This window comes from Pseudochaenichthys georgianus, chromosome 13 (assembly GCF_902827115.2).
Source record: "Pseudochaenichthys georgianus chromosome 13, fPseGeo1.2, whole genome shotgun sequence".
Lineage (NCBI taxonomy): Eukaryota > Metazoa > Chordata > Actinopteri > Perciformes > Channichthyidae > Pseudochaenichthys > Pseudochaenichthys georgianus.
The window spans coordinates 22,722,695-22,735,619 of NC_047515.1; the positions used below are offsets into that span (position 1 = coordinate 22,722,695).

The window sequence follows — 12,925 nt, forward strand, 5'->3', positions numbered from 1 at the left end:
TTTTGGTTATTTATTTGAAGCTTCAAATACACGATACAATAATTAAATTATGTCACAAGTCGAACAGAGTATAAGATAGTCTGCCCGAGAGTGAGCAGTACAATGAAAAAGCAGAGGTTATATATGAAAAGAGTGGGAATGTTATAACTCTTGTGTTCACACGGCCAAATTGTTATGAGACACCTTCTGGCCTTGAGCAGATAGCATAACGGTTCTCAGAGTAGGGAAGTTCTGGTGTGACTGTGTATGAGTCTCCCAGTAGTCAAAGCAGCTCTTTGGCCTTGACGCGTCTGGGAATAAACCCATAAGAGAATATAATAGAATGATAATAGTAAAAGCACAACAAGAAATAAGAAGCATTTGGTTTAAGCATATGAAGGATATAATAATAATGATATAATAAAAATGTCCACTACATTCTCCCCTTTTGATCATACTTGATCAATAAAAAAACAAATGACAGGACAGACTGATATAACACATCAATGAATACACTCCATCGCTGGTTTAAGTAAACACATCACAAATATATCATAGAAAACTGGTTGTTTTTGTGGAGGACAGACTCCAATATAATGTAAGCATAAGAGAGGAGATACACACATGATTATATTGATAAATCGGAATCAGACTCTTCTGATTCTAGCTGGTCTATCTCACTGTGGCGCAAAGGATTGTCGTGTAATGGAATAGTAGTATACTGAACGAAAGCTGAGGATACCATGCTGGAAACGCACTTCTTCAGTATTGGGATAATCAAACAGGTACAACTGATTAATAGGCCAAAAATGATTGGGGCTTTGCTCGATTCACCATTTATTTGTTTTGATCACTTTGACTTGTACTCTCCAGCCGTGTTTGGGTCCTAGATTTCCATAACACAATCACACACCTATTTGTCAAAAGCAGGGACGCAGCTACATAGTTCAAGCCTTTTGCCCTTTCAGTAAAAAATCACAATTTCATTTCAAACCTTTATTTATCCAGGTGTATCCCATTAAGATCATTGATCTCTTTTTCAAGGGAGATCTGCTCAAGTAGGTTCCACTTGAAACATAAACACATAAACAGAACAACAAAAAGGACATCATACAGCATCATTACAGGGTTTACAATTTACATAACTATCCACATGAGCAGGTACCAAAATCTTCCGATTGAGTAGCATCCAACCGAGCTTTAAAAACATTTAGTGGTACCAGATTGCTCAGTTTCCGTTTCAATTGCAGACTATTCCAAGACAAAGGAGCTGCGCATCTAAATGCTATCTTCCAGACAGTCCTAGCAGTTGGCACATTTAATAAAACTACAGCATGCGATCTCAGGCAGTAGCCACTTACAATTCGCCGTGAGATCAGGGAGCAGAAGTAGGATGGAAGTTTCCCTAACATGGCTTTGTATATAAAAATGTACCAGTGACTGAGCCTCCGTACAGTTAGCGAAGGCAAACCAGCCCTTGCATACAGGGTACAGTGATGGGTTAATGCTTTACAGTTTGTCACAAATATCAGTGCACTGTGATACGCAGCATCTAACTTGACTGGGCAGGTGCATTCATATAAATCAAATCACCATAGTCCAGCACAGGTAAAAAGGTCACAGTGACTAGCCTTTTCCTGGCTTCAAGCGAGAAACAGGACTTGTTTCTGTAGAAGAAACCTAGCCTAACCCTCAGTTTTTTAAGCAGGTTATTGACATGACGTTTAATACTAAGGTATTTGTAACAGGTATCCACTTCAATTTTTATTCCTTGCGAAGTTACAATATCTACAACAGGCTCTGGTGTCTTTTTAGCTTTTGAAAAGAACATTACCTTGGTTTTATCAACATTTAAAAGAAGCTTTAGTTCAGAGAGCTGAGTCTGAATAATGTTAAAAACAGCTTGTAATTCAACAGCAGCCTCCTTAATGGAGGGACCAAGACAAGACAAGGATACAATGAATAAGTTAATCTTCATCACAACAGTGTGGTAAAGAGAAAGGACATGTAATAGTTTATTTCTTAAAGGTCCCATGTAATGGCCATTTCTACTGATCATAATTCCATTGTTGAGGTATACCAAAATAGATTTATACTGTGCAATTTTCCAAACTCACATTGGTTTCTCATACAGCATCTTTGTAAAGTATGTGTATTCACTGGTATTCACTCTCTGTCCTAAACGGCTTGTTGGAGCTCCTGCCCCCCCCCCCCTCTTGTGAGCCCAGTGTGCTCTGATTGGTCGCGACGTTGAGAGGCTCGTTGCTGCGAGCTGCAGACAGGCTTCCGTGTCTGCGATACAGCGAGAACAAGCTAAACTCATCCTGAGCACACACAAACACTCACAGCCGAAGTAAAAACAATAAGTGTGGCTTGAAAGGTTTATAACGCTGTGAGCATGGGTCTGCGGAGAGCATTTATCCGCGATCCCAACGTAGTAGCCCGAAAAACGTTTATCCATTTAAACAGTTGTGGTAGATACCTTGTTTGTTTTAAACATCATAAATACAAAAACAACAATGAATACTTACAGGTTGTGTACCCGAATCTCCCGCTGGTCCAAACAAAGTAGGAACAGCATCGTTCTTCAGTGGCCTAAGCTGTACATATCCGGCATGAATCACTGAAAGGTTTGGGAAGCTTTGTTTCGTGAAAGGCTGGCAGAGGGTGTGGCCTCTGGGTATCCCCATGTCAGAGTACCCAGGAAGAAAAAGAGAAATCTCCACCGAGGAGAAACTCTGTGTTAGAGTTTTACTCCCTACAGGGTGTACTTTGAGGGTTTTTGACTCTGTAGACCGTTTTACATGCATAAAAACCTTCATAACACACAAGGGGACGGGTAATAACCGGAAAAGCATGACATGGGACCATTAAAAAAGGTAACTGTCAATCATCCGTCAATCAGCAAGACTAGTTTCTGAAGTGCAGTGAAAAACAAAAATTGTCTTTTGAGAATTGAGACTGTGCTCGCATTGGCTAATGATGTTTCTCATGTGATACAGAAAAACTATAAAGGTCAGCTTCCAGGTCAGAAGTGCTTTAGTGAAGGGGAGGGTGGTTCATGATGGGTTGGATCACTATCATATTATTCAATCTGCTTGCAAGGACAATGTCGGAAAACCAAACATGCAATTTCATTGGGCAGAAAGGGTTTATGGAGTTTTCAAAAGAAGGTGATCTTATTATAGGAGGAGTATTTTCTATAACCAGTACTCGTAAACTGAAGGATAATGGCTACCAGGCTTTGCCAAATGAATACTGCACAGGGTAAGTGCTTAAAATATAATCTATAAAAATGGAATGCAATTTATGAAAATCGCAAGTTTAACAATATGTGTGTGTCTGGTGTGTTTCAGCTTTAATAACTTCTTTATTAGTAAAGTTCCAATACTTAACATTATGTTTTCAGGTGGCATGCCAGGGAATTGAAATTCGCCAGAACGGTGATTTTCACTGTGGAAGAGATAAATAGAGATACTAAGCTTCTTCCTGGAGTTAGTCTGGGTTATAGGTTGTTCAATGGCTGTGGGAGTGAAAACCTGGTACACGTAGCTGCAGAAGCTGTAAATGGAGACGACTCAAAAGGCTGCAGAAGTCACATCCAGGCTCTCTTAGGCCATTCATCTTCTGGAGTGAGTGAAGGCATAAACAGCATACTAAGCCCACTATCCATTCCACAGGTGAGTAGATACAACTGTAGTGTCCAATATGTTGCTTTATATATATATTTCCATCTTTAAAATATTTGTATTCTTATTTGCTGTATTTTGCATGTTGTTGTTGTTTTTGCTTTGAAGGTAAGCCATCTTGCAACATGTGCTTGTTTGAGTGACAGAAGACGGTACCCCTCGTTCTTCAGAACTGTGCCAAGTGACCACTTCCAAATCATCGGTATTGTGCAGCTCATGAAATATTTCGACTGGCGTTGGTTTGGGATTATTTACGCTAACTCTTTGTACTCAGAACAAGGAACCGCTCAACTCATTAAGGAAGCAAAAAAGGAGGGCATATGTGTTGAATACACATTACCTTACTCATGGAGATTAAATGGAAGGCAGATGTCTCCTTTTGTAAAGACAATAAGGGAATCCTCGTCAAATGTGGTCCTGTTGTTTATGTCTTTGTCTCTTACCAGGTCATTGCTCTCAAGAATTGAAAAACATAACATAACTGGAAAGCAGTGGCTAGGTAGTGAGTCTTGGATCACACAAGTAGACCTAGCTTCTGTCAAGATAAATAACATTTTGCAGGGGGCAATGGGCTTTGCCCTGCCTCAGTCATCTATACCAGGTCTTGCTGAATTCTTGCTCAACTTTAAACCTGCGGATGAACCAGAGAGTGCTATGGTTAAAGCAATTTGGGAGATGTTTTTTGACTGCACCTTCTCGTCATCAAATATCTCTACTATGTGCACTGGCACAGAGGATCTCAGGACTATCTCCAATGGCTACACAGACGTGACACAATTCAGGGCTGAGAATAACGTGTACAAAGCTGTGTACTTGGTGGCATATGCCCTTCATGCACTTTTGCAATGTAAAAATGGCTCAAATCCTACCACAGGCAAGCCCTGTGTAAACAAGAATGAAGTTGAGCCTAAGCTTGTAAGTTAGGTTTTTATTTGAATATAACTTATTTTTTTATTATTGAGTGATTCTTGGTTTTTGCGGTAAATGCAAAAAATACATAAATATCATATTATACATATAAGGTATTAGAGTACCATTCGAATGTTAAGTCTATGATTGCTAAATTGATCATTGTTCCTCTATAGGTGTTGGAACACATTAAGTACGTGAACTTCACAACAGAGAATGGAGCGAAGGTTTTCTTTGATGAAAATGGAGACTCAGTTGCTCAGTATGAATTAGTTAACTGGCAGATGAAAGAAGATGGCTCTGTGGATATTGTAAATATCGGTCAATATGATACCGCTTTTCCAGAGGGGGAAAAGTTCAAACTAAAAAAGAACACCACAATTGTTTGGGGAGGAAACAAGAATAAGGTAAAGTCAACAGAGTGTCAGTCCCCACATACTGTATATGCAAACTGTGAGATGGATAGAAGGTCTTTACTTGATAAAAAACGAATTGATATGTCAGATTTGTTTGATGATTAAAAACACATATCATTGTATTGTATATGTCGTAACCCACACACGATAACAGACAAAAGTTCTTATAATCATAACAGTTCAAATTGAAATGTAATGTACAAAGTACTTTAAAAAAGCTAATTTAATTGTGTTCCTTATACTTTATAAGAACTTAATGAACTATATGTCCATGATATACAAAAACATTTTGTTTCATTTGTGGGTTTTACATGCCGGACTTTACTTTTTCAGGTCGTAAGGTCTGTCTGCAGAGAACCATGCCCACCAGGGACTCGTAAGGTCATGAATAAGTTGAAGCCTGTGTGTTGCTTTGACTGTTTTGAGTGCCCTGACGGAACAATAAGTAATGAGACAAGTGAGTAAATAACTGAAAATTGAATATTTTCATGTGTTTTGTAGTGATATATGAAAGAGCAACAATACATTCATATTTTTTAATATAATATAATATATGTACATTTTATTGTTTGATTATTTCTTATTTTAGTGTAATGATTGCATTTCTCTTTCACAGATTCCCCTGATTGTTTGATCTGTCCACCTGAGTTTTGGCCAAATGAAAATAAAGACAAGTGTCTTCCGAAATTGACTGAATACCTGTCTTACAAAGAAATCATGGGAGCACTTTTATCTGGATTTGGTTGTGTTGGCGTTTTTCTATCTCTTCTGACATCAGTCATATTTTTGACTCACAAAGAGACTCCTATTGTGAGGGCCAACAACTCTGAGCTGAGCTTCCTGCTGCTCTTCTCCTTGACTCTGTGTTTCCTGTGTTCTCTGACCTTCATCGGCCAGCCCTCTGAGTGGTCCTGCATGCTGCGACACACAGCCTTCGGCATCAGCTTTGTCCTCTCTATCTCTTGTGTTATGGGGAAAACAATAGTGGTGCTATTGGCCTTCAGGGCTACACTTCCAAGCAGTAATATGATGAAGTGGTTCGGGCCTGCCCAGCAGAGACTCAGTGTTCTGAGTTTTACTCTAATACAGGTTATAATTTGCATACTTTGGCTGGCAATCAATCCTCCGTTTCCCTTTAAAAATATGAACCACTATAAGGATAAGATTATTTTTGAGTGTGCCCTGGGATCACCTGTAGGGTTCTGTGCTGTGTTAGGATACATAGGGCTCTTAGCTGTGTTATGTTTTCTACTTGCTTTCTTTGCTAGAAAGCTGCCTGATAATTTTAATGAAGCAAAATGTATCACATTCAGCATGTTGATATTCTGTGCCGTCTGGATCACCTTTATCCCAGCTTATGTCAGCTCTCCTGGGAAGTTCGCTGTGGCTGTGGAGATATTTGCTATTCTGGCCTCCAGTTATGGGCTACTATTCTGTATATTTGCACCCAAATGTTTTATTATTGTACTCAAACCTGAACTGAACACAAAAAAACATCTGATGGGGAAAACTGAATCCAATTAAATACAAATAAAATAAGTATTTGATTTGATTTATGGTTTGGCTTGAATGTTGCAGTGACACTAATTGTTACAAACATATTAGCTAAAACAAAACATTACATTTTAGATGATTCCATATAGTGAATCCTACCTATCTGGTGCTACAGTACTGACATTAAAGACATTTAGGATAATTTGTATTTCGTATTAATAAATCAGTTAAAAGTTTAAACCATCCATGACTTTCTGTGTTTTCATTTCAACTTTATTTATATTTCACAAAAACATGTAAAAAATGGTTTTATAACCTCTCGTGCGCTGTTGGTTATTTAGTAGCCCCAAATATATTAAAGCTATTAAAATAAAACATTGTAACTGTCATGGTTTTGGATTTTTGTTTTCATTTTCCACCTTTTTGTTTTGACATGTTTTCATCATTGGCCCTTTCTCATTTCATCAAATCCCCCTCCTCTCTCCTCGGCTCCCCTCCTCGACTCCTCCGTTCGCATCTCCTGTGGGCAGGACTAAGTCTCGAGGATAGGAGTCGAGGAGGGGAGTTAGAGAAATGAGAAAGGGCCCTTGTGTCGCTCTGATCCTACTTCCTGTGTTTGACTTCCTGTCGTCAGTTTCCCTCCTGTGTCTGATTGTGCCTCATTGTGTTCACCTGTTGCCCTTGTGTTTCTGCCTCCCCTGCCAGCTGTGTCTTCGCCTGTGATTACCCTTCTTGTGTATTTAGTCTTGTCTTCCCCTGTGCTCCATGTCTGTTCGTCATCATTTCATGTCCCTGTCACCTATGCTTGTCCGTGTCTCCTGCCTGTTCCCGTCGTAAGTTTGTTCCTGTCTGTCGTGCTCCCCGGTTTTGTTTCTGGTAATTAGTTTCTTGGTTTTTCCTGCCTTCGGTTTTTGTTAATAAAGCTCGCTTTTTGTTACCTTACCTTTTTTAGTCCTTTTTTAAACTGCACTTGGGTCCCATTTTCCACACACCCTGACAGTAACCTTACTTTATTCAGGGACATTACTTTGCAGACCATGTTCCAGTGGCGGCCGACCCATAGGGGCGCTAGGGGTGCCGCCCCACCTCTTCCCACATTCTAGATTCTCATTAAAAAATACTTACATTTTAATGAATTTTATACTTTTTTTTTTTTAACAAGGTACATATTATAGCTGGTGTCAGTAAAATGTATAATCTACGATAAAATATAGATTACAATTGCTTTACGATGTCTAAAGTTAACCGAGGTAATAGCTTGAAATAAGGTCTGTTGAAAACGAACCTGTTTGATAAATGCACGTTTTGTCTACCCTACTACCCTACTTTTATAATTTTCTAATCATAAATCTAATCGCCAGAAGCAAAATGCTAACGTTATGCTATAAACGAACTACAGCAGGGTCGCACGACTTCAACGTCACGCCAACTTAAAATCGATATTCAAAAATACAGATTCAAAATTGTACAAGTTGAAGTGTTTGTTTTAACAGTTTGCAAGAGCGCAGGTACTTGCTTTCAAGCAGAACAGGGGCAAACACACTTAGCGGAGTGTTTCCATGTTTGGCGTAATGACGTACAACGTCCTCGACAACTTCTGTAGTCCTATTCAGCCACTTGTTAACAACCATCGTTTTTCAGACACGTAAACTCTTCAAAAATCACCAGTCAGGTCACTGCTGATGTATTTAATGTTGTAGAACAAAACGTGATCCGCCTCTTAAATTTGTGTCAACCACAGACCTTATTTCGAGCTTTTTTCCAAAATCTTATGGAGAAATCCCATTGACGAGGGAACCAGTAGTGGTAAAATCAGGGCTTCCCCTGGCCAACTTGTGGCCCCATGCAAAAGTTATGTGATGAGGCCCTCTGTGTCGCGAGCATCGACGGCAGAGGTGGCGGGTAAGCCTTCCCAAATATTTTTGGCGCATCCTGGTAAAATAAAAATATAATGTATAATGTTTGTGTCTTTGACATTAGCGCTGCTATGCAGCCACCTGTGCCCTGTTCTACGAAGCCAGTTCAACATACCCTGGATATGTTTGAGTTATTTTAAATAACCCTAACAAACGAGATCTCGCTAAGCGGTCCTAAGACGCTGGTTATCAACTCGCTAAATCAAGCCAGGGTTTCTCTTTCCAGCTGAGAGCGCGTTCACGTGAAAGGGGTGGGGTTAGCAACATTTGACCAATCAAATCAAGTGTTTATATTTGAGCTAACAACGTGTCCAGAGATCAAAGGTTTCCATGGTGATGTGCAGTAATCAGTGAGAGGAGAGCATTTTCATTGTTCTGAATGAGAGATAAACCTCTTACATGTGAACGTTTTGTTGAAGAACCGTAACAGATATCGGTGAAATTTCAAAGCGTGAAGCATGTCAAGGAACTTGAGCATCTGAAGTGTACTTCTTGTGTACTTTCAGGTTAATAATGTGGCCTTTTTGGCAGATTAACTAAAGGTGTGCGGGTGCTGTGGTGGGGAAAGATGAGGCTGAACTTACAAAGGGGTTTAATGGAGACATGTTGAACGTTTTTGTCACTTCATGCCCTCAAGAAGCAGTTTGTTTAATTATTTTTGCTTAATTTCTTTAAATGTGTCAAGCTACGAGATGTTTTCCTACGTTTCTCATGAAAGATTATGTCTCAGGAATGTAGGGTTTGGGAATTATGGCAGGTTTAAAAGAAAATATGAAGGCAAAATTAAATCTGTCCTCCACTCTAGCTGTGACATCACGCACTCTAAAATCTGAAGAAGGCCTCTTCACCAAGGTCTGAACAATGTGTAATATCTCTAAGTACGGATCAGATTTAAAAGTTGTGTTACATGAATAATGTCAGAAAGATGTGTAACTTTTTAAGTATGAAGGAGCAGTTAGCAGTTGAAGTTGCATGAAGATTGTTCAAGTCTGAAGAGTTTCTCCATTGACTTCCATGTTAAAAATGTGGTGAATTATGGGATTTATCTCTGGAATTATGAAAGTTATGAATAAGAAAAGTAATAGCCATCGATTCCCGACCGAGCTGAACGTTTTGATGTTCCTGCAATGTGGAATGTAGGAGAAGAAGAGGTGCAAAATAACCCGACGGAATAATAAATAATTTTGTGCGTAGCATAACAGATAGTTGGAATGCTGTATCTGCATTCTCACTAAATTAAGTAAATGTAACACCATTTTCACCCCGGTTACGCGTTTCATTTGCCCTGTGCGATTTGCGCTGTAACTGATGAAAGTGGGGGATGTTGGCTTATCTGGCGCTGTTGTTATTAGCATCTGATGCTAGCTGCGCTAACGGATATAAGAAGAAGATGTTTCTACAACAAGGAGTCAGACTGAGATGCTCAGTGAGGTAAATGACTCTCAGTGTTTAGATAGTTAACTTTAGTCTAAGTTATCTCAGTGAGCCCCAAACGTTTGGATCACAATTTATGTAAACACATATTTCCAAGGCACTCCTTTATAATGATTGGAATAAAACATGTTTGAAATCATTTAAATGTAGACTATAGGAAAGTAAACCAAAACTATTGTTTAAAACTGGAGAGATACAAAAATATGCATAAATAAATAAATGTTAACTAGGCCTAGATAAAATGGGGGGGGTGCAGCTAAAATCTTGCCTAGGGCATCAAATTGGCTAGAACCGGCCCTGGATTACAGGCTTAACCCTTGGTTGTGCAGCCTGATGGCTACAGGCACAAAGGACTGTCAGAGGCACCTACAGTAGTGCTGTGTCGAGAAGGGATGAGTCTGTGACTGAACGTATTCCTCACATATGTCCAAAGCCAGACTCCTAACAATTGCACACATTTTCAACACATCATGTATTTGGTTGATTACAGACAAGCGGCTACAAGGGATTTAAATGTCATATAAAAGATATTCTGCACCAAACTATTTTAAATCTATAGTCTTCATCTCCACAACTTTTAATAGATGTATTAAACTGCTTGTCAGGGTAATAAACTCTTGTGTGCTAATTATTGGTCACCCAATCTGGAAACATTAAAGTGCCACAAATGATTATTACCATGTTAAGTTATGTGATTACTTTTTGAACAATATCATTATTTTCTCAGAAATGTATAATTGTATTATAAAACCAATGCACTACCGCATGTTTTGGTTTTCAGATTTGTTTGAATAAAACACCTTGTATTTAATATTTTCAGATATTTTCATGATTATGGATTTTACATTTTCTTTTCATTATTGTGCACATATTCAGCTAGAAAAAAAACGTCTTCGGTTCTAAGTTTGCATACATTTTTAAAGGATATGAGTTACCCAATCAGATGATGCAATTTCATTTAAAACTTTTTGACATATTTGTCTTACAAACGGTCAGCGAAAAACCTTTGCAAAGCAAGAACAGCAAAGCGCTCTGACATCATTTAACAGTGATTCAATAAGAGGACCTCCATCATCATCATCATCATCATCATCATCATCATCATCATCATCATCATCATCATCATCATCATCATCATCATCATCATAAAAAAAAAAAAAAAATGTTTTTAATTTTTTTTTAAATGTCTCGGGAATAATGTGCAGTACCGGAGTCCACCAGAGAGGCAGCCGCTGCGGGACATTAGCCTGCGTACTGCGTAGCCTTCCCTGCCCTGAAGAAGAAGTGATCCTTCCTAGTGCCTGACAAGTTTTAAGCTAATAGCCTATAAAGTTATGGATATTAGAAAGTTATTTTCATCGAAGCAGGCACCACAAGCAGCAGCAGCAGCAGTATCAGCAGCTGACAACAATGTCATCACCAGCAGTGAAGAAATGGATGATGTTTCAGGTTTGTGAATCTAATGGTGATATCTGCACTCTGGCTGACTGAGTAAGAAGTGAAAAAGAGTGATGTAACGTTAATGTTATAGCGAGTAAACATGGAGTAACCAAGGCAAGGCAAGTGTATTTATATAGCACCTTTCAACACAAGGCAATTCAAGGTGCTTTACAAAAATGAAAGACATTCAGACAAAGGCATTTAAAAACAGTAAAAGATAATAAAAGAAACATTAAAAGAAAAAATACATGAATAAAAAGTTACAGTGCAGTTTAAGATATGAATAGTTCACACAGAAGTTCCACTTTACTGATGAACACAACAGCTCAGTTTAAATTAAAAGCAGCGACAAAAAGATAAACCACACTAAGTCAATACCCTTATATGTTAGTATGTATACAGAACATGACTAAAAATTATTCTAAGATGTAATGTTAACCCTTCATACCTCAGTCTACTTTTAAGACACTAAAATAACGTATTCCAATTTGTATTTTGTTTTCGCGCGTGGAATTATACCGGCTCTCGTTTCAGTACACATAACAACGGAACCATAGCAACGGAACTGACAGGCAACACTCTGAATCCGATTGGCTGTGACTGCATCCACTCAGAGTGCCCGATTCAGAAACGTGACTCTCTCTCACTCTTTACGTCACAAACAAAGATGGTGGATGAGAATAGATCTATAAAACGATAAGCAATGCGCAGTGGATCGGAAGAGGACGGTGTGTCGGCGTTGTTTGATTGCGGTGCAGTATGCTAATAGGAACACACGCCAAACATGCTATATCACATCAGAAGGCATCACCCAGATTTGCCAATCACCGAAGCCCGGCAAAAGACAACAGCAGTTCAACAGCTGATCCCCGTTGTTTTTAAGAAGCCAATAGACATGAAAGCCGAGAGACCAAAATAAATAACGGAAGCTTTTGGCATATTTTTTCAACGACTTGAAACACTTTCTTATTATTTATGATGTAATATTTTCAAGACATTCTTTTTAGTTTTACAGCTTGATGAAACCTTTTGTTTGACATCAGCCATTATAGATACTATGGCCATCTGAGTGTGTGTGGTACTGTTTGTGGTTTGTTTTTAACTGTTTAATACAGTTAATTATTAAAAATGTCAGAGTTCCTTATTTTTAAACTGAAACTTGCACTACTGTTCAAAAGTAAATAACAACAAACCTGGAATTATGCATTTGGGACTTTTTTTTGCTTTTTCTTGTTGTACCGAACCGTACCGAACCGTGACCCCCAAACCTAGGTACGAACCGAACCGTGACTTCTGTGAACCGTTACACCCCTAGTCCCCGGTGTTCCAGGGAACTCACCAAGTGTCAGAAAACACAACCCTCTCTCTTTTCCTCCGTACCCAAATCTCTAAAAACGGGGCTGCAACGGATCTGATACAGACTGATCTTGAATTATTTTCTACGTCACAGAAGTGGTGCTCCGCTTATTGGTCAATTCTCCACCTATCAGGGGAATGTGGGGTTGGGCTACGGCCGGCCATTGCGCTGGAGACGCTGTAGTACATATGCCAGGCCTGGAAGTGGCGCTGTAGTCTGCCACAAAAGCAGCAAAGAAGACATGGTTGCCCTTCTGTTTATACTCTGCTCTGGCTCTTTCTCTCCCTCCCC

The 12,925-nt window shown here is 39.1% G+C and overlaps 1 protein-coding gene across 1 annotated transcript; it reads left to right on the plus strand.

The window, feature by feature from the left end:
- The first annotated feature begins 3,088 nt into the window (after positions 1 to 3,088).
- Positions 3,089 to 6,517, plus strand: LOC117457017 (extracellular calcium-sensing receptor-like). Its single transcript, XM_034096886.1, has 6 exons — positions 3,089 to 3,246; positions 3,389 to 3,659; positions 3,777 to 4,583; positions 4,754 to 4,984; positions 5,327 to 5,450; positions 5,610 to 6,517. Exons 1-6 carry the CDS (start codon positions 3,089 to 3,091, stop codon positions 6,515 to 6,517), a joined length of 2,499 nt encoding a protein of 832 aa, XP_033952777.1.
- Positions 6,518 to 12,925: the final 6,408 nt, after the last annotated feature.

What these genes read in the sequence shown, in the direction of transcription:
- LOC117457017 (XM_034096886.1), top strand. Translation starts at nt 3,089, where the DNA reads ATGTCGGAAAACCAAACATGCAATTTCATTGGGCAGAAAGGGTTTATG. An exon ending in GCCCACTATCCATTCCACAG is followed by an intron (nt 3,660 to 3,776) that starts GTGAGTAGATAC and finishes TTTGCTTTGAAG; the next exon opens with GTAAGCCATCTTGCAACATG. An exon ending in AACAATAAGTAATGAGACAA is followed by an intron (nt 5,451 to 5,609) that starts GTGAGTAAATAA and finishes TCTCTTTCACAG; the next exon opens with ATTCCCCTGATTGTTTGATC.